This window comes from Vidua macroura, chromosome 5 (assembly GCF_024509145.1).
Source record: "Vidua macroura isolate BioBank_ID:100142 chromosome 5, ASM2450914v1, whole genome shotgun sequence".
NCBI classification, from domain to species: Eukaryota; Metazoa; Chordata; class Aves; order Passeriformes; family Viduidae; genus Vidua; species Vidua macroura.
The window spans coordinates 16,214,859-16,241,699 of record NC_071575.1 but is presented as its reverse complement, the minus strand read 5'-3'; the positions used below and the strand labels follow the sequence as shown (position 1 = coordinate 16,241,699).

Below are 26,841 nucleotides of genomic sequence, written 5' to 3'. Positions count from 1 at the left end.
TAATTTAGACAATTTGATATGGTCTGCATCACAATGGAACAAGTGTCCTGTGACCTTAAAATTTTGTGTGTAAATCTTGTACTGCTTCTTTTTAACAAAAGCCTATTGCATGTAGTCACATTTAGAATCAGAAAAAAAAGAAGAAAAATAAGGGCATTTTTCATGCCTTTCAAAAGTGATCATAGGAAGTGAGATATTACTGTATATCTAGTCACTGAAAAATGTATGGAAACATACAAGGTCTGCTGAAGAAGAATATGAAAAACATAGGGTTTAACAAAAATACATTTCCTTGGTTAGGGAAAACACTTTCAGAACAGCAGAGCATAAGGTTCACTGGCTGGAGATGTATTTCCTTACACAGTGTATCTACTGTGGTTGGAATTTATGACTCCTAGTGAGATCTTTTTATTGGTCCTTTATTTTTGGCCATGGAGTTTAAATTCAACAGTGGAAAAAGTCGGAAGAGAAGTTTCTCAGAAAACCCCTTCACTGCAATATTTATAATATTTCACTGCAATATTTATAATATTTATAATATAAATAAAATTATATTATGTAGTATTATGTATATTCTTGAAAGTAGATGTTGACTTCAAAGACTGATCATAATCATATATTCAGTATAAAAAGTTTTGTTTCAGAAAAAGTGCAGTAATGTGTTTTCAAGATGTTGTCTTTTTAGTAGCATGGAAAACAGCGCCCAATTTGTAAGTAATGACTGAGTACAGAATTGTGCAAGCTGATCTTTAGAAACCAGTGAAGACTATCTGAATTAAAATTTTGAGGGAAGATAATGAGGTTGTAAGGAGAGACAGTAAAGGGAAGAAAGTAGGTGTTAGGTGTTTAAAGGATTACAGCAGCATGAGAACTAACATGCCAAATGCAATGTCTACAGGGCCAAGCATTGTTTTGTTTTACAGACCCAAACAGACGTGTTACAGGAGGGGCCATGCAGCTTTCCTTCAGCTATTTAACAGTGGATTATTATCCATTTCACAAAGCAGGTATGAAAGCAAGCATTTTATGAATTACATGTGACTATCTTGTTTGAAAGCTAAAAAAATTTGTGTGTACATGTATACAGCTTGGATAATCATGCTCAAACCATTTGAAATGCACCTTTTTACTTCCTTCTAGATGCAAAAAACAAAGAACAAAAGCAACAATCTGGGAACCAATTCGTGAATGTGAATGAGCTGTTTTAGTCCAAATGCTTTTCACTGTTTTGTTTGGTCAGCAAAACAATGTTTACACATTTCTGACATGAAGAGAATTTTGTGTTGACAGAGGAAGGCAGTATTGCATATTGAGAATTCAGTAATTGGATAGTAGCATGAATCAATCTGTTAGATTTTTTCATGTATAGAGAACCATCATTTTATGTCTATTTCCAACCAGTGTTCTGCTTTTTACATTATTTTCCTGAACAAGAATCTCAGTGTGTAGAGGTTCAATTGGGTAGCCTTTTGTTAAGAAATGTTACTAAAAAAATGTTAGCAATTTCCAAAGTGTTTCTCATAAATAAAACTTTCCTCATGAATAATTTCTAGTAGAAATCTAAAAAATTTAAAAGAAGATACATTACAAAGCATGTGACAACAAAACAGGGTGTGATCATCTTCCTAATCAGATGGTCTGGAGCAGACATCCACAACATCATCATTCATGTTAGTCTGTTCTCTACTTCCAACCTGTAAACACTCAGTTGACTGCTGATCCATCCCAATGCTGAGCTCCATCTGTTGTTCCCACTGGTCTTGCCCTGCATGCCCTCTTGTGCTCCCCAAAATCCCATGTTCATCCCCTGCAGTGTTTCAGTTTGAGTGCGTGCTCTCACCACGTGCCTGTGATCCTAATGAGATCACAGCCATGCAACTGCATACAGGGGTGTGGTTGCCTTGCTCCCACATGATGCTGCATGAGTTCATGTACTTCAGAGAGGCAGTTGCCCAAACTGGCTTCCCAGAAGGCGTGTTAGAGCTTTCCCTGTGGTGTTACTAACAAAGTCCTGTAGGTCCTTCAGAGTCTGTGTGCATGTACTTGGACTAAGCCCATGCTGCTAGCCCTGTTTTGGAGAATCCCAGTATCATGGCCTTCAGTCGAATGCATCTTTGTCCTTCTGTTCCCTTTCTGGTTTTTCTCCTGTTCCTTTATCTTCTTTCTTAGCTATAAAAATGATAATAACTGTCAAAGATAACTGTGAAGAAGGGTGGGGAAAAATGTCATCACTTGTGATAGGTGCCAGCCTAAAGGTTTATTTAATGCTGCAATATTTGCATTTAGACTTAAAATCACTTTTTTTCCCCAAATAATTTTCCTATTTTAATAGCAAACATATTTGCTTATCCCCAGTATAAGTATCCAAAAACTCATTAAGTCCCAAATAAAGTAAATTTTCACATGGTAGTATTTAAAGAGTGATGTACTAACTGATAGAAGTTATTTGTTATTGCATCCTTATTATTGAACAGGTTAGTAGAATGTCTTTACAGGTACTACTTGAAGATATCACTTCTTTCAGAGGTTTGAGTGCTTGGCCAACAGAAACATGTTGGAATTGAAAGCAGGAACAAAAGAATTTCCAGTGTGATTGATTTTTAAGGCTGTGTGTGCTGCAGCACTTCTTGAACTTACCTTGTTGTTTGTGTGCCATAAAGGTGCTAGAGAACCAAGACAAAAAGAATATATTTCTGGAAAGGGACCAGGAACTTCTTAAGACACAGTTCTGGCAGGAAAGATAAACTTGGAAAAAAGTGAGCATGAGAACATCGTTCTGTTACTTGCTCTCACTTTTTTTTTTTCAGTTGAACATTTTTTTGCATGTTCTCACATATGACATTAATGTGTCGTAAGATTTCTCTGAACTGAAAATATCAATGATGTTTTGAGTGTTAGTGGTGTTATAAGGCAGCTGGCAATGCTATATTCTGAGTGATTTCGTGAAGTGCTGAGACTTGGTTTATGGAATATAACTTCTGTTTTAACGTCTGGTATGACTGCTCTTGTTCTATAATTACAGCATGCAATGAGCTTATAGTTTGAAGAATACTTGTGAAATAGTGGAAACTTGTTATCCTGTTAAAAGCAAAATTTCAAATGAGCTAATATTTTCCCCATTTCTCTTATTTGCAGGAGACAGCTGTGATCATTGGATGCATTATAGTGATGCCACTAAAACCAGAAGTGGATGGGCCAAGGAATTATTAAATGAATTCAAAAGCAATGTTGAATTGCTTAAGCAGGCTGTGAAGGATCAGGTCATAGATTCTCCTCCCAAATCACCACCTGCTGTATCTCCTCAGAACCTACAAACAGGTATTTTGTTTACATCAGTAATTCTCTACTTCCATGAAATTTAAAACTATGAAAAAAAAGACTTTTTTTTAATGATTCCATCGCTATTCTTTCTTACAGGCAAGGAACAGACACCAAAAGGAACATCTAGGGCTTCCTCTGTATCTTCCCAACAACCAAAGGGCAAACTGATGTCTAGTCCTATTGTGGTTAGACTTGCAGATTTCGATATATATCAGGTACATTTCTTTAAGTTAGTAAAACTGGGGCAACTTCACCCTTGACTGTTATGTAACTGTGGTTTTTAAGGGACAGTATGAAGCCCATTGAAATTAATGAGACTTTCCATTCATTATTGGAGTAGACCTTTATGGACCTGCTTTTGCTTTGTTAAAATTGTGATCCTATCACAATTATGTGTTGGATCTAAGTTCTGTTGTTCTCCAAATTATGAATTTGGAATTCAAATTTAATATTTTCATTGTACTATCTTCGGTCCGCAATATTTTAATATGTTTTTTTTAATATGGTGCTTATCTTATTGTTATATTTTTCAAAGTACATTAAAAACTGTTAAGATGTTTTATTAAGTTTTAAAATCTTTTTCCAGACACTCCTTCTCCAGTGATATTTTGAGCAGGCACTTACCATTTCCATCCCCCTTCCCTTTGTTAGAATGAGTAGTTTTAGTTGCTGGTTGTGGTCCAGATTGACTGTTCTGAGGCAAGTGAAATAGAGGAGTTTGGCTCCATTAGGCAGAATGGTAATGATATGTAAGGATCGACTCTAAGTTTCAGGTCCTAGCAAAATGTTTAGTGTGTGTCATTGTGATTTCTGCTTGCTCTTTTTCCAATACTTTTCTGCCATATTGCTTCTGGTGTTGTGGGATATTGCAGATTGTTGCTAGGAGTATTCATCTGGATCTGAAGTGGCTTTATACTATTGTTTTGTACTGTTCATGTTTCCATTTGCCTTCTGCTCTTGTCTCCTCCTCTCTACACAAACACATTTTCAGTTTTTAAATTGTCATTATTTCTATACAATTTCCTAAAAGCTGTTTTTCTAAATAGATAATTTTACTTAAATTTTTGTGTCTGTTAATGCAGATACGTTTGCCTCTTGAAAACATCTACATAAAGTGAAGCAGGCTTATAAAGGTCATGTATTCATTATTTTCAGAGACATTCTAGTAGTGTGATCATATATTCAATATTAATACATTGGGTAATTTCAAACTAGCAGTTTGACCTACTAACTGTTCAATGGAAAAGCTTTGGTTTGGCAATATGCTTTTTAAACTAGGTCACATTCAATGAATTTAAGGTCAAATATATATCAGATGTTGATTTCATAATTTACATTGTAAGGAAACAGAAATGGAGATTACTGTTCCATAGCATCTTGAGTCTCCTGTGAAGCAGACCTTCAGACATATCCATTCATACACATCTCTGCCAGATGCAAGCTGAACACCTTGCTTCACACACAGTTTGAAAGTTGTCCTGTGTAGTGGAATTTGTTCTTACAACAATACAAGAACTACCTAACATGTGTAAGAAACTTATCTAGCTTATCTATCCCTTATCTAGACCAGACTGTATGGAAATACCTCCATCCAAGCATAAATGCTTAAACAGGAGCTGTAGTATTTGCAATAAAAAATCAGACCATTCTAGGCTTCTGCTGAACACCTTTGAAAGTGACCTGCTGTCTCTTGCCTCGTATGAAGGAAGGGGATCTGGTATCTTTAAGACAGTTTTCTTATGAAACTCTTCTATGCGAGTCATTTCTGCTTCAAGGCAGTAAAGTGTTTGTCGCTGTTTGTCAGCACTTTGTGTTGTGTTGTTTGGGGGCCCACACCCAAGAGCAGTGGAACATTACCTTAGTAGGGATAGTACCATGCAACTACAAATGCTTAATCATTCATAAAAATGTAATGTGTTAATGAAATAATCTTTTATCATTTACAGGTTTCAACAGCAGACCAGTGTCGTTCTTCCCCTAAAGCTCTGATCTCTTGCAATAAAAAGTCACTTTATCTTCCACCAGAAATGCCAGCTATTCATATTGAATTCACTGAATATTACTACCCAGATGGAAAGGACTTTCCTAGTAAGACTTTTTTTTTTTTTTTTTTTTTTTTTTTTTTTTTACTGATGCTTAAATTTTGTGTGTTACTTTCACTTTTTGAAGCTTAAAGCTTGGAAATAGGTAATGACTTTCTAAAATTAATAGAGCACAAGACTGCTCCATTTCCACAGTGCTTGCTCCTGGCAAACTCCTATTAATACTGTTTTTTATAAACATGGTTGTTCAGTCTGAAATCACTTGCAGCATTTTTACTGGCACATGAATTGTTCATTCTCCAACATCCACATATTGTTTCTGCAATTTCACTGTCTGACTACATAAAAGAACTCAAACTATGGCAACAATACCTGGAATGCAATAAAGAGCTGCTGGAGTTATTTGTAGGAATGTGTCCTGTGGCTGGCCTTGTTTTATATACAGAAATGTTAGTGGATTTCTTGGGGATGAAACTTGAGGACAGCAAATTTCTGTGGTCTTCTCTTTCCCCTGTAATTAGAATATTGTCCCCATGTCTTCAGATTTAATTCTATTCTTAGTTTTTTTTTACACTCAAAAATTCAGTTACTTTCTTGGAGTGAGAGAAAGAAGCATCACTTCAGGTATCCCCTAACAATTAATTCTTCCTTGAGACTGAAGGACTGGGTTTCTGTTCTTTCTCTGATGAAAAGTACTGGTGAAAATGTAAGTTTGCAATCGTTTAAAAACCAAAGAAAACTCAACCCATAAACATTTTACTTATTCTCATGGTTTCGTTTTCTTTTCTCTTTTAGTTCCATGTCCAAATTTGTATGGCCAGCTGAATGCTTTACAATTCACTCTGGATCAGAGAAGTATTCTTTGGCTAAACCAGTTTGTGTTGGATTTGAAACAGAGTCTTATTCAGTTCATGGCCATGTACAAGTTAAATGACAATTCAAAATCAGATGAACATGTTGATGTGAGAGTTGATGGACTAATGTTAAAGGTATGCTGTCATTGAGTAGGGGCTTTGTGGTTCCTTGGAAGACTATTTCTTTTATTCTCTTACAAATACCTAAATGAATGAAAAAACACTTCTCAAAAAAACTCAGCAGAATATGGTTGTTTGAAGACAGACATCTTGTTTCCTGTACTTCTTCATCTGTGTCCTGGTATTTTGGTTTGGGTATTTTGGTTTTGTATTGAAGACCTGAGTGGGAATAATAGCAAATTATTTCCCTGTCAGCAAAATTGACATAGCAGACCTAAAAAGAAAGTGAGCACTAAAGTAAAAAAACAAGTGAAAAATTTATATTTGTACTCTATATTAATTCAAGGGCCCTCCCTTGTTCCTGTGGTTGTATTATATGAAAGCTCTTTTGTCTTGTTGGTGAATGCCCTAGAGTAAAGAAAGCAGTTCATCTCTTCCTTCTCCAAAACCCATTCTCACAATTTTCTGTTTCATGCTGGCTGTTGCTGTAATTCAGGTACATGAGGTCTCTGTATGCTTATTCCAGAGGATTAATGCTTGTTAATGCAGCTGAACATCAAATTTTTGCTTTCCTTGTCTTCTCCTCCTTTGTGAAAAAAGGATTATTGAGCAGATGAATTTCCCACCCATGCCCTGTTTGCACTGGGTATTTCATTGTATGGTTTCCAAGGTTCAGAGGTGAACAAAATGAGTCTTTTCAGTGGTGCCCACAGGAGAGGTTTCAAGGGTTCTAAAAAGTCAGCATATGGAGAGATGGTTATCTTTCTAAGCTCTACATTCTTAATGGAACTTTACATGGACATAGTTTGTACTGAATAGAAACAGTTATTAAGAGCAAACAACTGGAAATCTGCAAATATAGATTGATCTGATACTGAATTAATAGATGTGAATAGCCTACTAATCTATGCAAGGATAAAAGTATTCTTACATCCCTCAAACCTTGATTTATATTAATTATGTTATCTCTGTATTAACAGCATTATTTTTATTCTAGCAAATGATGACTTGATGTTTACATATCATATAGTTAATTATTTTATTTAGTTATTTGTGGCAGTGCATTTTTCTCTCTCTCAGGATTTTTCATAAAGGTGCACAGAGAGAAAGAAAGAGAAAACAATTTCTATTTCTGCTCCTTGTTTTTCTCATGTAGACTGTGTTTGGAGAATTGTTTACCTGGGGTGATTGCTTGATTGGATTCTGGTGAGAATTGTTTGAGTCTGGTGGCCGATCGGATCTACCTGTGTCTGGACTCTGGCAAACAGGGTCACGAGTTGTTAGTAGTTAGACATGACAGAGAAAGTAGCATGTAGTTTTAGTATCCTCCTTTATATAGTATATTAATGTATTGTAGCATAGTTATAATAAAGAAATCATTCAGCCTTCTGAAATGGAGTCGGACATCATTTCTTCCCATTGGGTTCACCTGCATTTTGACAATAGTTATTTTTCTCCGAATCTTTGTATTTAAATGAAGATGCTTCATAACCCCTATCTTTGTGTCTTTAGGGATGATTTTTTTACTCCTACTTTCTAGATTCAGAATGGAGATATTGTGATAGAAGGCATTGTCCCTGATAGTAGCAAAACTAGAGTGGCCAACGTTCACGTTAACAATTTACAATTCAGGGTTTGGCATAAAATAAGTTTACTTTAAAATGTACACTAAAAATACGCAAGTTAAATACAGTGTGCTGAACTATTTGTTGTTCTTTAGTAGTTGAGGTATATTATTATCTCCTGATGAAATAAATGTATTATAATTATCAGATAATTGTCAAAAATACCTGATCTATATTCTGAAGTGTTAAGAATATTAGCTGCATTGGCACTTCTAACTGTTTGCTTGTATCTTAACGAAGAAATAAAATACTGTAGTATTTGGTATGGTGAAAAGCCCTATCTGACACACCAGATTGAACTCCAAATTATAATTCTCTGTTTTTCAAAGATGTAAATTTTGGAAACACTTGAAGAAACCTTCTACCAAGCTGCTTGAGTTGAGGAAACGAGCCACTTCAGCCTAATATAGCTGAACTAAATTTAAGACCTTCAGATAAGAAAAGACTGAGACCCTTATGTTTTTGTAAAAATATTGATGAAAAGTCTGAGACCCTTTTGTTTTTGTACAAATATTGATGCCAGAGCATCCTTCTTAAAAATGAGAGAGAACATAAATCATAGTCTGTGAGCCTGATTTATCCCTGTTCTGTTTCACTGTACTTGATTTCTCATAAAACTATAATTATATTCCTTTGTATCAGCTGTCATGGCTATTATTTTGTTTCTTTAATTGTTTACCTTCCTAATCTCCACATTTTTAACTTGAAAAAATGTATTTCTCCCTTGCAGATCATCATCCCATTTGAAAACAAACCTGAAATTCATAAAGATCAACCTCGTGCACTTTCCATTCAAAGTTCAGAGATGATTGCTACAAATACCAGATGCTCACCAAACTGCAGACACTCTGATCTAGAAGCCTTGTTTCAGAACTTCAAGGATTCAGAATTTTTCAGTAGAACTTTCACCACTTTTCCTAAGTCCTCCAAAAATTTTAATCTTTTACATCCAATCTTCCAGAGACACGCTCATGAACAAGATACCAAAATGCACGATGTTTATAAAGGTTATATCATCCCAGAATTGAATAAATACGCATTAAAGTCATCTGCAGCTACTGATGTTTGGGCCCTGCATTTTTCCCAGTTTTGGATAGATTACGAAGGAACGAAAAGTGGAAAAGGCCGACCGGTAAACTTTGTGGACTCGTTCCCGCTTTCACTTTGGATTTGCCAGCCAATAAGATTTGCAAAGTCACAAAAAGAGCTTGTATCCCGTAATCAAACAGCCTTGAACATTCCAAAAAGTGAATCTAGTGATCTCTCTAATAGATTGCAACGTAAGAAACTTCTAAAGGAGTATTACAGCAGTGAGATGGAGCCCTCGACCAATGGCATTCAAATGTCTGAGACTTCAGGCGTGCTTTCTGAAAGCTCTTCCTCTGATGCAGATGTACATGTTCTTGTCCATGTTCAAAAACATGTAAGCGTGCAGATCAATCACTACCAGTATCTTTTTTTGCTGTTTCTCCATGAATCTCTTGTATTGCTCCTGGAAAACTTAAGGAAGGACGTAGAGGCAGTGACAGGAAAACCTGCAAAGCAAACAGATGTCTGCATTGGGATTCTACTGAAAAGTGCAGAAGTAGCCTTACTGCTCCATCCAGTGACTCAGGGAAACCCTTGTAAATCTCCTGGTGAGGAAGAAGGAAGTCCCGTGGCATCAGAACTCTCCCCTGTGGGAAATGGGGAAACTCTTACTTCAGAGAGTAAATTAGTTGGTAGTAAGATAGTGGAAGCCGGTATTACTGATTTTGGTTATGTAAATGACTGCAAGCCTCTGAATACTGAAGTTAATAAAGGAATTTTAATAGATCCTCTTTTGTTTAAATCAGACAGTAATACGGATTTTCAGAAAGCAATGTCATTTTCCGATGATGCATCAGATAAAGGTTTGGGAGATACAAGTGAAGGAGGAAGCAGTGGACTTTTTAGTAGAAGTGATTCAGAAGAGGTCTGTGGACCTCTAAGTGAGAAAAGTAGTTTGAATCCTAAGGATTCGGTGTCCATTCTAAATAAGAGAGAAGATTCTACTGAATTTTTCATTGATAAGGAGGATGACAGAAACATATTCTCAAATAAGTTAAATGAACAGGAAGGCACAACTGAAGGCTGTCCTAACCAAGTCACTGACTTGGAAACAGAAACTGCCTTAGAATCTGAAGAGCTTGAAATCAACAAAGACAAAGTGGCTTCAGTTAAAATGTTTGCATCCCAGTCTTCTTCAAGGTATACAAAATTAATACTAAAACAGTTTTCTTTCTCTTTGAAAATATTTAGAAATCTTGTTGACCACATACTTCTAGTACTTTCAGCAGCCAGGAAGGGAACATCTTAAGAGTTGGACTCAATGGTCCTTCCAACTCAGGCTGTTCTGTGTTCTAATAGATGAAAATTTTTAAAGCATGTAAAAAGTTATGCAGTATCCAGCATTCAGTGAAAGTTAAAATGGAGTGTTAGTTTAAATCAATTACCTATTTACTTTTAGTTAAAATACTAGGAAATATGTATTGAGAGAAGTATTGGCATAAATACCTAGATGAATATATGTTTCTACATATACCTCTTCTTGTCAAAGGATTATTGAATAATCAGACTTTTTCATTAATATCTTGCTTGGTTTAGAGGATTTTTTAAAGTAATTTCTATGTATTATTTAATTTAAATAGTAATTTCCTCATATCTTTATATTTTAAAAGTGCTAAGCCTAAGGAACGCTGCTCGTCCAACCTCCCTGCATTCTCTGTTTCTTACAAAAATATGAAGAGAAGTCCATCACAAGTCTCTCTGGATACCATCTCTATTGATAGTATGATGCTAGAGGATCATTTGATAGAGAGTGATGGAAGTGATAGTCAGAGCTTTCTGGAGAAAGGTAAGCAGGTTTAACAAAATATTTTTAAGCAATACATGAAAATGTTGTTTGTTATTAAAGTCATGCTCAAATGGATTCTAGTCCAGCAAATCCTGGATACTTTACAGGACTATTTCTGTTACCTTCATCAGTAATATCAAGTGTATTCACCATGTATAATTTCAGAGGAAAACAATAATGTGCTCTACTTAAGCAGGACTATTTAATTTTACCTCTGCTTAATTTTCCTCTCTTAAGGAAAGTAAGAGCATTGAAGTGCTGTGTTGCAAATCTGAATTAGGCAGAACTTGTTCCTTGCTATGCTTGAAAGCAACTGCTTTGGCTGCAATACTTACAGGTTGGAGCCTGAATCGATGTTACACTTGAAGTGGTAAAGAAGCTTTCATTTTAGAAGTGGATGAAAAAGAAACAAGTTTTCACTAATGCTCACCGTGCTAATTACCGGCAGATAGGTAGTCTCCTTGCAGCTCACCCCTCAAGGAGTATTTCCCAAGTATTGACTGTCTAATAGCAGTTATTTGTCCAATTTTTGTTCATCTGTGTATATACTGATGAAATAATTTTCCCATGTCAGGAAATAGAGTAAGAAAACCTTATTGCTACGTCTTTTTTGATAAGTATAATTTGCATAAGACTGTTTTTTTTTTTTCCTGTGGGATTTCTCTTCAGTCTAGAGCAATAACGAGAAGACTGCTTCACTTGCAAGCCTGTTATAAGGAGTATTCCTGCATATGCTTATGTGGGAGTATGCCATGAAATACATTTTCCATTTTAAATAACCTTTATATGTCTTTTTAGCTTGTTAAACTATTTAACTGCAGGTTAAATAGCTATGCTTTCCAGTTGTCAAGGAAACACGATCATGATTGCTCTAATGAACATGTATGTAACTTACTTCTCTTAAGTGTACAAGTATCTGCTCTAAAGGCACTGTGCAGTATTTTAGATACATAACTTGGAATTTTTTTTCCTGGCTGGATCGCATTTATATTATTTGATTTGGAAACCTAAAAAATACCTTCACAGTTTTTTTTAACAATGCATGTAGAGTGCTGTTTTGGTTTTGTCACTATATCCTGCTTTACTTTTGATTAGCATCTAGAATTTTGAACTCTCTAAGAGGAATGGATGTGGCAGTTCAATCATAAATATTTGTTTAATAAACCACTCAACTCATGTTAAAAAATGAGTTAATGTGTGCATTCACTAACAGATACTGACTTTATTCATAATGTAGGAGTGATTCAGATTATGCTGTGCTAACTTTGCATTTTTTCTGATGTGTATTTGGAAGGTATTACAGCCACAAACTATCAAAGCCCATCAGAAAATGTCCACGAAGGAGGCAGAGTGATGGAAAATTGTGATGGGTCATCTCCAGATGCCATGAGTGCTGCTTCAGAAAATGCCCATGAGACTATTGAAGAAATGGTAATATTATTGCATTCCATTAGAATATATTATTCTGTGAATTAAACCTTAAAGCACAACTAAAATGTCTCCTTTTAGAGGTGATTTTTCAAGTTATTAGAAAAATGAACCCAAAATAGTTGTGACGATGATGAATACACATCTTCTGATACCAAAGCTGACTTAAAACTGGCTTCTACTTATTTTTTTAAAATACTGCAACCCAGTACATAGAGAAAAAGGGCCGACTAATATTCAGATAGCCAAAGTTTAGTAGCCTGTCCTAGCTTTTTAACCTGGTCTGATTCAGCACTGCAAGTGCTTGATTGTGCTTATGATATGCATAAAACTGAATGCAATTTTAGGAAATGTCAGATACCTGACATTTCAGGTATCACATAGGTCATGTGCTTCTCAGACAGAGTAAGGAAGCTCTATCTCACTTCCATGGCTTCTCTAGCCAGTTCTGAATTGGTGTCAGTGGGGTATATAAATACAAGTGTCTGTGTTTGGACAGGCTGTTGAGCAATCCATTATGAAGCCAATGTGTACAAAAAGAAAAGAATAAGGAAATGAGAAAACTTTTTGCTTCTCTGTGAGCAAGGGTTTTAGATGCAAAGGGTTGTTTTCCTTTTGTGATGGAAAAGGTTTAGACATATCTTACAAATAATAATCACTGTAAATTCATTTTATAATTTTGTATTGTTTTATCTGGGTTTTGTTGACAGATGTCTGTTGTGGTTTTCCAAGTATTTGGTGTTAATGGTGAAATTGACATCAGAGGAGAAGACACAGAAATATGCTTACAGGTCAACCAAGTGATACCAAACCAACTAGGAAATATTGGTGTTCGACAATATCTGTGCAACAGAACTGTTGGTAAGAACTAACAATTCAGTGTGTTGAAATTGGAGCTGGAAACATTTGTTCTAAGTAAATAAAAGTGCAAACACAGTTTTATGTTAGACTAGCATCCCTTTTATGCTAGTTTAGAACTCTGATTTCTTTCTTCATTGCCATACATTAAAAAGGAAGAATAAATAAATGGAGCTGTGTATGATGATCATGTGGGTAAAAAGGTGCATTGCATTGAATTCTGGTCATTAGTTTGCTTTTTTGAAAATGAAATAAGCTGCATTATGTGCTGGTTTTGGCTGGGGTAGAATTAATTGTCTTCATAGTGACTGGAATGGGGCTATGGTTTTGGATTTTGTTTTCTGTATTAAACTGTCTTTGTCTTAAGCCATGAGTTTTCTGGCTTTTACCCTGCCAGTTCTCTCCCTGATCCCACTGGTGGGGGAGTGAGAGGCTGTGTGGGGCCTGGCTGCTGGCAGGGTGGAACCACGACACATTGCATTGTGTTATTGTTTTGTGAAGATGGAACTCCTTATGACTCTAATAGTAATTGCTTTATGTACCTTCCTTTGAAGGAATGTTTCTTTTTTTCAAGATCAGTTTCTCTTGATTAAATGACACACACAGTTTAAACAGGCTTATAATATGTGGTTTAAGAAAATTTTTTACATTTCCTCTGTCAGGAAATAGGAGCTTTAAAGACAGACAACTGTTTTTAATTTGCTTTGGGTTGGGTTTTTTTGTTTGTTTTGGTTTTTTGGGGGTTTTGTTGCTTGGTTGTTTTTGTTTTTTTTAAGCTTAATACAAAGAGTGTAGTTTCATGCCAAGTATTTGCACAGCTAGATCAACCAGTGTCTTATCAGAGCTGTTCTTGGGCATAAGTACAATATATACACTCTTTGCCAGAAAAACCGAGCTCTCATGGATGAGGTGTTTTCCTTGGCGTGGCAGCTCATGTCACAGTCTGCTTTGCTCCCTTCTGCCAGCCTTCTACTTGGATTGCTGGATGTAAACTCTGTTGTACTATAGGCTTTTTGGGACAGATCCCTGACACACCTGCTTCTGGTTCAGCTCATTTCCAAGGAAATATCTATAGCAGCTGTTGGCTGCCATCTTTTTATTCCAACCTTCTATCAGCATGGCTTTTGTTCAGGCGGTGCTTCAGCTTCAGAGGTGGCACAGCCTCTGATCCCCTGGCTAAAGAACACATTTACTGGTAAGCTGAGCCACTGCCAGCAGCTGCTGCCTGAGCAGCTGTTGCATGGTGTTGTAGTCAAGCATCTGAAGGCTAGGAAAAAGTCCAGCAGGGAGGACTCATGGCTGACCTTCAGTTCATACAGCAGGCAAACTGACTTCTGGTTATCTGCCATATCCTCTGTAAAAGCTGTAGGGAGTAAATAATATGAACATGGCACCTTCCTGCTCTTGTTTGTATCTACAACTTGAGCCTCTGATAATGCTTCTCAGTTGATAATGAGAGGCTTGTGCAGTGTCTAATTATTTTGTGGATAGGAAGGGTATAACATGATTGGAATGTCCAAAAACTTCCACATTGTATCTCTTCCTTTCTCTCTCTGGAAGATACCTGAATGGATGAGCCAACAACACTTTTTTTGGTTTTTTATGCATTACTGGTCACTCTATTCTGTAATGTACATCTCTCCACTGATCTTTTCTCTCCACTGTGATTTCTGTACTGTCAGGAATCTTCTGCTGCTGTTCCCTGTGTCCCATATTCATTCCTATTAGAACTAAAAGAGAAAAAGTTTGGAAAAAGCTTGAGAATCAGATCAAAAGAGACTGTTTAAAAGAGTTAATGGTAACAAAATACAACCAAAAAAACAGGTGAGCAAATGCATATGATAATAACCCAATAAAAGCAACCTCCCTCTTCAAGACCTTTAATAAAACTTTCTCAAGTGCTGCATTAACAAATTGAAACCAGTAATCTGAGGAACCATGCAATGCAGTGAATACTCAGCTTTATAATTACAGTCTACAAGATGTTCTGGATGAAAATAACCATTTAAAATCTAGTACACTGTTAATGCAGTAGATGTAAAATGGGAAGAATGTGGCTAAAAGCGGGACTAAGTTGAGGGCTACATGGCAGCTGTGTAATTTCCTGCAGGGCTGGATGCAGGACTGCAAATTTATCTGATCTTGCCTGGCAGTAAAACCAAAAGAAGGAGGGATGGAGTATGGCAGAGGTATTGTGGGAGGGCTGTGCTTTTACTGAGATATTACCATGCTGAACATGCTTCTTAGAAGGGAATAGCAGTTCACAGCAGCTTCCAAATTTTTGATGCATTTTTTTCTTCATCTTCCCTTGACTCTGCCCCTTTCAGGCATCTGCAAGATAACTAAAATTGACTCAAGGCTGAGACTGAATGTATGTTCTTTTCCTCTGCTCTTTTTCTGTACTTTGGATCCTTCCAGCAATGATGCAGGCACTCTTTTCAGGTGCAGAAATACTTAGGGCACCTACTACTTATTTCTTTATCTGTATGTGTGGGAAGTATATGGATCATTGAGGGAAGCAAAGTTTCCTGAACCAGTTGCAGAGATTCATTGAACAGAGTGGTCATTGTTCTTCTGTCTGGAGAGTGTCCCTTCTTCTCCTGGGCTGCTGGTAGTTTATTCACTTTTGTCTGGACTGAGCCTAAAAAGATAGTTGATACTTGCGGTGTGGTTTTGGTTGGTTGCTTGGTTTTTGGGGTGGGTTTTTGTGGGGAAAGGGAATATGAGATTTAACACTTCTTAAACATTGGCAAGATGGAAGGATGGAGTCGTGGCTGTCAGTGTTGTGGAAACTTCAATTCACAGAGGTAACAAAGGGAGAGATTCTGGTTCACAGCAGAGGCTGAAGATTCTCATGTTCATCTTGCCATTGGTCTTTGTCAGCCCAGATCGACAGTGTGTCCATCTATCCTGACTCTAGTGCCAGTAGATAAGTGCACAAGTCCTGACTCTGCTGCTGTGCCACATCATCCATGAACTGATACACTATACAGGAAGAGGAACCCAATTAATGTACAAATAGGAAAGCAAATCAGTTACGATGCCAGGCTGCTGTAGCTCTAGGCACTGTCTGTTGCATGATGAATTGACATAATTTGGTTGATTTTTCTTGAGTTTCTTTCTTGAGGTATCTTTCAACTTTAAATGCTTGTTTTTTCTGTTACTGTGATTGTGCTTCTTGTCATGGAGATAATTTCTGTAGGTCAGCCATCACAGTGATGACATGACTTGACAATACCATGGGGTAACTATTTTATACAAAAAATAGTTACTCCTCACTGCCCCCCCCCACCCCAATCTGGTTACCTTAAATTTTTATTTTAGTTTACTTTAGTTTAGTTTATTATGGTTTTTAGAACTTTTTAGGTTGAATGTTACAATTGTCCTTACTGATTAAAGATACTGAAATTAGCAAGAAAATGTCAGAGTTTATTAGTGTTCAAGTCTATTGCCACTCAAGTAATACATATGTGGTCATACTCTCTATCTTACTGCATTGCTGTTTATGGTTCCTAAGTCAGGAAGTTCAGCCTTTCCAAGAAAATACCTGGTCTCCTGAGAGAGTGAAGTGACTTTAATATTTCTTTGAATTGAGATTTAATGACTTAGTGGAAAAGTATGCAAAATAATTGGTTATCCATTGTCAAGGCACCAAGGAAACAATTTCTTTTTTGTGGATAGTGATACTTCTGCATTGTCTTTTCTCTTGTCACAGTGAGGTACTAGCCCTTATATGTACTCTTTATTTTTGTACTTTGAAGTGCTATACTTAGAAATTTACTCTGAAGTTCTGTATTTGCAACACTGCCTTTTATGAATAATAACTCTATGGTACTTTTTGGAAAATCAGTTGGACAATAGAGGCAGACATAATTACATTATAATTGATTTTCTGTACACTGCAAAATTTTAATGCAAATTTGTTTTCTTTTTGCAACAGGTTCTGACTGTAAATCTGTGGCTGGACCTGTTAATTCATCACCTGAGATTAGTCTGAGATGGGAAAGCGGGCCTAGTGCTGTTGTACATTCCCTGCTAGCTGTAAAAAATGGGTTTCTTCAGTGTCATGTGGAGAACTTCAGTGCTGAATTTCTAACATCTTCTCTTACAAACATTCAGCATTTTCTAGAAGATGAAACTGTCGCAGAAGTGATGCCTATGAAGATAAAAGTTTCTAATGCAAGGATTAATTTAAAAGTATGTTAACAATGAGATACTTGGCTGCTCTAAAAAAATTGTGTTCTTGTTTCTTTGATGATAAACTACTAATCTGGATACAGTTAACTTCAAAGAAACTGCTATCATACTCTGAAAGGTCTTTAGATAACACTAAAACAATTTTAAAATCTATAGATTTGGTTAGCTCTGTGGTATGCCTGGAGGGCAATTTTCTGCATGAACCAGCTATTTGTATGAGTTAATATTTTATACTTTTTTCCCCCCTCTCTCAAATCTTTCTTGTAGAGTGATGGTCTCTGGGAATTTTATATGTAAGGTTCTAGAGGCACAATGTGGGTTTTTCTGGTTAGGCTTTTTTGCTTAGCAAAGGCTATGGTTTTCTAATTACAAACCATGTATTTTAAAGGTTATTTCTCTCTCTCTCCTAGTTGGAGGGTAGTTCTTGCAATGAAAGTTCTGTACAAAATAAGGAGAAAGGTTATGGAATTCCAGTACAAACCACTTGAACACAACCCAGATTTCATGTTCTTCTCTACCTAGAAACAGATACTGAACAGTGCAAGCATTTTTCAGCACCATATCTTAAAATAGTAACATTAAGAGGACACTTCTGCTCAAGTCTCCTAGGGGACTTTCTTTCAGACATTTAAAGAAGATGGTGAGTTCTGTGCTGCACAACCACTGAGTATAAAGATAAGGACACTTTTTTGAGGGATGTAGAACAACAGAAAAACAAATAAATGAACATAAAGATAATTATTACATTGCTTTGGACAGTAATAGTCACCCATACAAATTTTGAACAAGGTGAGGATTGGAAGAGTAGCTCCAGTTCTACATCTGGGGCTAAGGTCTTGATTCTGCCAAGATCATTATTAACTGGAAAGGCAATTGTCTTGTGTTCTACTCAAAATGCATCAGTATTCCTTCCCTCAGTGATACAGCCCTTCCATCCCCTGAGGATCTTTGGGCACTCTTAGAGCTGTTCCTCCTCTACAGGATTAACACAAGCATTTTCTGTAAGAGCTGTGAATCTGTTCCTCAGATTTCAGTGGATCACAAACATGAATGCCCAAATGCAAATAGCAAAGTCTTTACACAGTCACTTGCATTTAAAACCAGGATTGTGCTGGTTTATTGGCAAGAAGGCAGACTTAAGCAAAATGTTCTTGAGAAAGCAGCTGTTTGAGATGGGGAATGTACAATAAACTGGCAACAAGATTCTACTTGGCAGCAAAAGCACCAAAGTGCTCACTCAGGAGTGCACACAAGTCATGGTGAAATTACTCATGATGGTTGACAAACTGCAGATTTGACATAGAGATTATTCATTTCTATAGAGTTGTTGGGTATTATAGAGTGAGCAGATATGATTCAAATGTGTGCTGCATTGCCTATTCAATGCAGTATGTTCTTTTATTTCTTCTGCATGAGACTTCATGCAGTGTTTTTCATGGCAGGAGAGGAATTTGAGAAAGATTATTTTATTGTTTGGATTTTCTGCTGCAATCTCAATGCTGTTTCAAGAAGCTTTGGAAGCTATACCTCAACAACTTTCTTGGTACACATTTAATGCTGATATGTATAGTTTCTGATTATACTGGCTGTGTTATTCTATTTGACAGGGAAAAAGAACTATAAAGACTTCCTGGGGAGACCCCAAAGAAGTAATTTGTGAAGTTTCTCTTCTGTTAAATACAGTAGTACAACTAAACTGCAGCTGGTGTCATCCCAAACTAAATTTTGAAAAGACAAAATCTGCTCAAGAATGATAGTTGTACCCATTCAATCTTTAAATAGTTCAAGGGAAAATTAGACACTATACAGCACAGGCTTCTTATCTGTGACTCAGCTCCCGAGCTAACAAATGTCTTGAGTTGGGGTATAATCTTATTGAGATGTCTGTAAAAACACTTTGAAGTATTTTAGTTGGACTATATATTGAGTTCAGCAGACTTACTCCAGAGATAATTTTGAGCCTTTAAAACGATCCCTGGGGGGAAAAAAAAGGGAGCCAAAGTTGAGTGGAGATTGCATTAGAAAATTCTGCTCTGAAACATTCCCTTTCAAGTTTCATTAAATGCACTTATGTTTAAATAATCATCCTAATTATCTATTTTGATTTCCTTGTAAACTCATTTTTTATTATGTGTATTTTTAAGGATGACAGTCCACGTGAAAATCTTAAGGCATCTGAGCTGGTACCCATAAAACTGCATATTGATATACTCTGGATAGAAAGAAATGATGATGGCACTTTTCTCATTAGAGGTTTGTATGCTGCTGCACCTTGATATCTCAATTCAATAATCCTGTTGTTTTTTCCTTTGTGCATACTTGTGACTAATTGTGAAAAGATAAGTGGTGATAATTTGTGTAAGCTGTGTTGCCATATGCCATAATTCTAAGTGTAGTCACAAAAAGGAAGATGACCTTTTTGAATAGTGTATTGGCTGTGATAACCCACAGTTGGATCAACCTGGGAGAAATAAAAAATATGCTTATAATGTCATCAGGATATGCTTCATCAGTGCATATCACTTCATCATGATGAGTTTAGGGTTCTTTTGTTGTTACAAAGCAAACAAAAAATTGCCTTTCTTTACAGATTTCCAAGATGGTTGCTGTCTTTGTTGTTTTGTGTTGCAGGTAGTAGTAGAAGCTACTGTAAAACTATGATCCTGACTTCTTCCCTTGATGTACAACAGTATATTTTAACAGGTGTACTTCAGTTACAAATGCTAGAAAGTTTCTTTAATGACAAGCAATTAAGGTTATTTTCTAATTTAAAAACTTGATTCTGCAGGTTTATCTCACGGTGTCTTTAAATGTAAATGCAGTCTTCAGAGGGACCTGGAGACAGTATGTTAATAGCACTATTATAAGTTCTCAAATTTCTGATGATTCAGAGTGCATATTCTGTGGTGATGATACAGGTTGGTATAAAAATGTGTTTATTTTCTTCAGGCTGGAAGTTAGATATTGTTTCTTTCTTCCTCTAAAAGGTTGAGTTTTAATTAAATTTTATTCTTAAATTTGATTTTGAGAGGCAAATATCAATGTACTTCATATTATATTTGTTTTAGGTGGGTTTAATTTTGTACTGATAAGAATAAAGCTTAAAAAATTTTTGACAAAACCCCTGCACACTATTTCTGTAATACAGACAATCAAAAAGTAAATGATGTGTCAAAGATGAAGAATTCAAGCAGCACATTGCAGCAAGCAGTGGGATCTGTTGAACGTAAAACACAAGACCAAGCCACGCAAACTACTTGGGAAACACCCAGACTTTCTAAATCAAGCAGGGATTCATCTGGCTTCTTTAAAAATGAGGTATAAAGAACTCATTTTGACTTCACCTTGCCCCCTCAAAATTAGGTTACAATCATTATTAATCTTAATTGTAAGGGTGTGATGCACTTCTGTTTAGAAATCTGTTTGAGATGGAAAATATGGAATGTGGATATTATGGTGTGGTTCAGCAATTTAACAGTACTTCCTAAATAGTGTAATAATACACTGCACACTGACTCTTTTCCTTTACGTCAAAGGGAATTTTATAAGGGAGTTTTCTTCGCCCCATCTCCCTCATTCCTGTACAACTCAGCTACCAAAGGCAAGGGACTTACCTATTTGGTCAGATCCATACTGATCTATCAGTCATACCCAGATTTTGAATGGATGATGACAGAACCCATACATTAATTTGGCTGTTTTTCTCACTGGTCCTAGAGCTCAGAAACTTGGGTCATTTCTATTCCACTCCAGAATGGAAATGGCATAGCTGAAACACTGGCTTTTGAGCTAATTGCATTAACTCTCTCCATGTTCTACACTCACTGAGAATGAGTTGCAATTGACTCAGCCTCAGCAAACCTCTGCCCAGCAGTGAACGGGAGCATTTGGTTTTTTAAAAGTTACTGAAATGGAAAAAGTCATCAGTATGGAGTTATACTAATAGCTTTCTTTTCTAACCTGTTCATTTCAGCTTATTGAAGAAAATGAATGTCTCAAACAGGAACTAGCCAAAGCCAAAATGGCTCTTGCTGAGGTCCAGATGGAAAAAGATGCCCTGCTTCATCGCATGAAGAAGATGAATGTTGATCATCACTAGGACACTGTTCTCTTGGTACAAAGCATCATCATCATAATTGCAGGTGGTGGCGGCACCTAAAATACTGTCTGCAAATCACTTGAAAATGTGGTTTCCTCATTAAAAAAAAAATGTTTGTGAACCAGGTACTCTTCTGAAATTCTCATTAAACATTGTAACTTTTCTCAGCCCATTTTAAACTGAAATGACTTTGGAAAAAATCAGTTTTTACTATACTTTATTAATTTATTGAGGAAAAAATCATATCATCTACTTTTAATATTATCAAAGGAAATGTTATTTTTAAAATGTTTTCTGAAAAGTGGATGGTTCAGCAATGAAAGAAGGTGCCTGGGTACATAACAGAGTCCATGTACCATCCCTCATTAACAAGGTGTACCTCTCTTTCTAAGGTTATGTTATTTGATTGTTGCCAGAAGATACCTATAGAAGAGGTTACATTTGCACTATGATGATACAGGCTAGATTCTCTAGAATAGTATAGCTACTGAAAATTAAAATACCACCCCTAAACTGGCCCTACATTCAGTGTAATTTGCCCCGAGAGGATTTTAAGTATAATCCTCTGGTGCTATAGAGTTCCATGTATCCTTTCCATACACACTCCTAAAATAAAACAGTAAATGCTGGAGAATTTAAATAAGAGGGCATACTTCTGGGCTTTCCTTCTGCTTGAGGGTCCACTGTATCTGTACAGCTGATGTAATTTAGACATTCACACTTTATTTTTCCTTTCTCTGTGAAGAGGATATAGCCCTGATATAGGATCTGGCCCTTTGTGACAGATGAGCTTTGAGCCATTCTGCATGCATGTCTGATTCCAGCACAACTCATCAGACATGCCCAAGGATTTGGTTCAATATGTTTAAATAAATAATGTCAGTGCTTGTGAGGGGGGAAAATCCTACTGGGATTCATTAGTTGTATATTGCTCTTTTTTTTTTTTTTTGATAAAAAAGCTGTAGAGAATCACTTAATTACCCAAAGAAACTGTGAGATTACATGAAATGTAATTATACAGTTTAAATTATGGGCGATTTGTACAAATTGAACAATAATTTTCAGCTAAAAACTGGTACAGATGAATAAGTAAAAAAGCACAACACCATAAAATAGAGACTGTAAGAGTGTGCTTCTAAACAATTTAGGAAACAACGTACAAAACCATACATGCCTGTAAGAGATTGTCTTTGCTGGAAGTAAAACTGACTGAATAATTTAACTAGTGACCTTGAATCTGACAAATGAAAATCTTTTAATTGCTACCACAATTGTTTCTGCTCCATGGGATGTTGGAGGGAATTTCTGTTTGTAGATTAGCAAACAAATCTCAAAAAGTATTTAGTATCTTGTGGTTTGACTTTGCATACTCAGGTTGTCAAACCAGTTTTAATTAAATTGTTTTCATTAAAAATTTTTGGAGGACACATAATTTGCACTGCTGGAAATAGTTATTGAAAGTGTGTAGATTTTAACGGAGAACTGGTTCAGGTACTATTTTAAAGCCTGCCATACGAAATCCTAGTTGAAACTCTTAATTCCCATGGAAATTTTTATTTTATTATTCTGAATTAGATGAAAAAATATACACACAGTGTTTCTATCAAGAAATTAAATATTTGTATTTAAATAGTTGTATAAGACAACACAGTATTAAATATGAGTGGTGCAATTTCACATAAATATCATGTCAGATTCAGGGGAGGATTTCTCCTTTGGTTTAACTCTGGTTGGTACTATTAAAATAATTCTTATTTGGTTTATCCTTGCCAAGATCTAGTTGGAATTATTTTGAAGAAGGAATGTATAGAGTGCTTAGTAGCATGTTGCTAGAATATTATATTGAGAATTATCTAATTTTTAAAAAGAAATAAATAGCAATATCAAATGTCTGGGTTTTTTTTTACTGCATAAACTAAACTTGCTTGTTTTGAGAAAAACCAATTGCAAACCAAATCCAAAATAACAGGTCAAACCAGCCCTTCTCAGTACAGTTGTTGAAATTCAGGGTACCACTTCCTAGCACTTCATTATAACTGGATACATTTCTACTTCATGGCCGTTGTGCAATATTGAATATCACCTGTGGACAGTTCAGAGGAGATGAGTGTGCTTGGTTGTGAGCTTGACAATACTGAGAGTGATAGTACAGTGTCATTCTGAAATGTGTTTTGCTATTGAAAAAACTGCAGAGAGAAAGTAAATTTATCAATGTTTGAAAATACAAAGTTAAACTAAGCCCTAATAGGTTATACTATCCATAGTTATGAAAAGCCTTAGAATTAAAAAAAAAAGGCTTAAAGGCTTAATTCATCCTCAAGGCTCTGCTGGTGTTCATAACCTCCTAGACAGGAAATTTGTACTATCAGTAGAGCCTCTTGCTTTTATTCTGCAAATACCTAAATGGAAGATAGTTTGGAGAACTTCACTGTATATAGAAAACTGACTTAAGAAGTCTCGTAGGAAAACTGTTACCATGTTTTGTTTTACATTGTCTATAGAAATTTTAACTGGTCTATGGTTTAGCTTAACACTCTTCATCTTGTTTGGAAATGCTGGTTTAATATCTAATGAAGCTTTCACACCAGCTCACCTGAAAGAGGCTGTGCCCTTTCTCAGGTTTGGTCACTGAATCTTTCTGGCATGTGCTATTCCAGTTCTCACTGCAATTCTAACTTCGTTGGTAAGCACCAGTTTTAAATCAAAATTTTGTGGCCTTACAGTATTACTTATAAAATGCCTGGTGAAGAGGAGTTTTGTAGAGATCATACCTGCTTGGGACCCTTCTGCCTAAGTCCTTTATTTCCCAGTTCCATTAGCCATGTTCTGTTTGTACACTGTCTCACTTAGGTATTTATTTGGGAGTCTTAATCTGGGATCACAAATTATCTCTAAAGGGTAACTGCTAGCTGCAGAACATTTCCTATGTCTGCCATGATAAGGGTTACCTTTATTCAAAATAATTTTATAATAAATGTAAGGAGAATGTGATAATAAACTTGACTTGCATGAAGCATCTGCAATTCCAAGAGTACCGAATGTATGTAAGCATTGCAGAAGCAAACTCCCTGCAGTGACCAGATTTCAGGTAAGTAATGATGGACACAATGGCTTCTATATAAAATAATGTGCTCGCATTGGTCTAGTTCTTAAAACATTCATCACAAAATGTTTCAAGTGGACTTTCAGCTCACTGTTGTCATCTGCACATTTTAGAGTGTACATGAGATTCCAATTCAGCTGTTGGTATAAACGAATGTCTTTTTTCTCTGCCGTAGGAACAGAGCATCACCTTGCTGATATATTAAGTACCAATGAAATTGTGGGTACTTGCTGAGAAATTCACTAATTCACTCCTCCCAACAGGGAAATTAGTTTTTTGACAGCCCTGCAATAGAACCTTACCTTTTTTAAATTCCAACCCATGCCACTTCACTTTTGCTGGCTGGCTTTTGAATAGCAGCCCCAGCTCCTGTGCCTCATTGTGAACCCATTGGCAGGCTCTGTAGTGCTGAAGCACAGCTCTTGTGCTTCATGGCTCCCAGTGGTGCAGCACCAAGCAGCGTGCTCAGCTCACTCAGCTGAGTTCCCTGGCAGTGACATCCTCATCTTAGTAACAGCAGGAAACCTAAGAGCACAAGCAGCACCAAGATCGTGCTAATTGGCGTTAAGGGATGCAAAACTTGCACAGGAATAGTGGTCTTTGCTGGAGGAACAAAGCTTTGTTTCTCAATAAAATTAGGGGAAAGCATAAAGATTGCTGGTAAATAAAAGCTTTGTAGTTACAGTTGTTTACAGTTTTAGGTGTTTTTAACATGCTTATATAAAAACTTTATTAAAATTGTTTTGATTTTAAAGTTTATGGAAGATATTTCAAGAACACTTTAATATTTCAAGAACTTTTTTTCAACTCTCAGCATCTCAAATACTATAGAATGTCTTGCAAGTATGTGTCATGCTACTTGCCAGCTGAAACAAGTTGCAGGAATTAAATCTTCAAAAATCAACTAAACTCTTGATAGCCTGTGTTCTCTCCCAAATTAAGGGGTAACTTCTGCATCCCAAAGAGATTAATATTTCATATTGCCACCTATTTAATGGGTAGATAATAACTTTTTTAAAAGGACATTTTTTTGGTTTTGTCTGCCACTGCCCAAGCCACTCCTAAGCAGTTACATTGAAGTATCTGTATTTTATTATTCCTTCACTATCTCTTGCCTTTTTTTTTTTTTGTTGCCATCACTCATTTTAGTATGAGCGGAAGTGGAATATATGTATTTCCTAAAGCTTTCTGCCATGTAATCTCAGTATTAAATCTTAATGTTGTTTTAACAATCTCTGAGAACATTGTTTTGGAAGTAAAAGTAAGATGTACTTATGCTGTATCTTCTTTGAGAGTAAGATAGTGTGTAGAGCATAATGCAAGAACTGGTTAATGCAGTTTTCCTAGGACAGAGTCTGTTTGAAACCACTATGATTTAATTTGAGTTAGATAATTGGTAAGTACTTTAAACATTTGACAGAGACATGGACAAAAGAGTGCTTCGGAAGTGGTATTCTGAGGCAGTAAGTGCTGAATAAAGAGGCAGCCTCTACACAACCTATCTGTGGAACAAATCTGCAAACCTCATTCTACCACTACCACGGAAGGTCCAGAAGTTGCCAGAAACAACTTCTGTCAGTGTAATTATATAGTTCTAGTAAGGTGGAGGTTCTGAGCACTGGAAAACGCTTTTGCAGTGAGAATTACCATGCTGCAGTCCATGACGGTGAGTGTCTTGCCGGTCAGAACAGCCGTGCTCAGCTGCGAGCGTTGCGGCGGAGGTCGGTGTAAAGCCGCGCCTCCCCGCGCTGAGCAGCGCTGCCGCCAGGGGGCAGAGCGGGAGCCGCCGCACTGGGAAGGGTCACCGGACAGCCTGGAGCTTCCAGCAACTAATGATGCTCCATTTCATAACACGACTTTAAATCAGGGTTGTTTTGTTTTCAAATTTAGATAACTTGGCTTTGTTTCTATTGCCTTCTTTATGGCATATGTCATTCTCTTTAAGTAAGTCACATGAACTGCCTGAACAGCATCAGAAGAGAGATTTTCTTCCCCCTTTTAGCTTTAAATAAATTATATAAACTTATTTTTTCTACATATTGTCCCTTTATGGTAAATTTTTTAATAGATTTTTTGTGCTTCATCATTATCTTTTAGAAATGTAGAATAAATTTTTCTGGTTTTCCTATCATTGTATAGATGAAAAGCTCCACCTTGATATCAACAATTTATTTGTTTAATTTCCTCACTAACTAGAAAAAACCCTCATTTTTTATAAAAGGAACATATAGAGGTTTGCTGTGTTTCTTTGGGAATAACCAAATGTAATCCTTTACAAATGCTTACCTTACGCACCTTTGCCAGATGGTAATCTAACAT

General features: G+C 36.3%; 1 protein-coding gene across 2 annotated transcripts in view; it reads left to right on the top strand.

Moving 5' to 3' along the window:
* BLTP3B (bridge-like lipid transfer protein family member 3B) overlaps nucleotides 1–23,311 on the top strand; it is a 47,464-nt gene extending 24,153 nt beyond the window's left edge. The window contains exons 9-21 of one of the 2 annotated variants that reach the window (XM_053979061.1): nucleotides 924–1,007; nucleotides 3,136–3,318; nucleotides 3,418–3,536; nucleotides 5,268–5,409; nucleotides 6,159–6,352; nucleotides 8,693–10,191; nucleotides 10,662–10,837; nucleotides 12,132–12,268; nucleotides 12,976–13,126; nucleotides 17,064–17,320; nucleotides 19,465–19,573; nucleotides 20,469–20,638; nucleotides 21,294–23,311. In XM_053979061.1, the coding sequence (XP_053835036.1) occupies nucleotides 924–1,007; nucleotides 3,136–3,318; nucleotides 3,418–3,536; nucleotides 5,268–5,409; nucleotides 6,159–6,352; nucleotides 8,693–10,191; nucleotides 10,662–10,837; nucleotides 12,132–12,268; nucleotides 12,976–13,126; nucleotides 17,064–17,320; nucleotides 19,465–19,573; nucleotides 20,469–20,638; nucleotides 21,294–21,419 (3,347 nt within the window). In that variant the 3' untranslated portion in view covers nucleotides 21,420–23,311. Of the gene's footprint in view, nucleotides 1–923; nucleotides 1,008–3,135; nucleotides 3,319–3,417; nucleotides 3,537–5,267; nucleotides 5,410–6,158; nucleotides 6,353–8,692; nucleotides 10,192–10,661; nucleotides 10,838–12,131; nucleotides 12,269–12,975; nucleotides 13,127–17,063; nucleotides 17,321–19,464; nucleotides 19,574–20,468; nucleotides 20,639–21,293 lie in introns of those variants that run through there. The other variant, XM_053979062.1, reaches the window with a different exon arrangement.
* The last annotated feature ends 3,530 nt before the right edge of the window (nucleotides 23,312–26,841 follow it).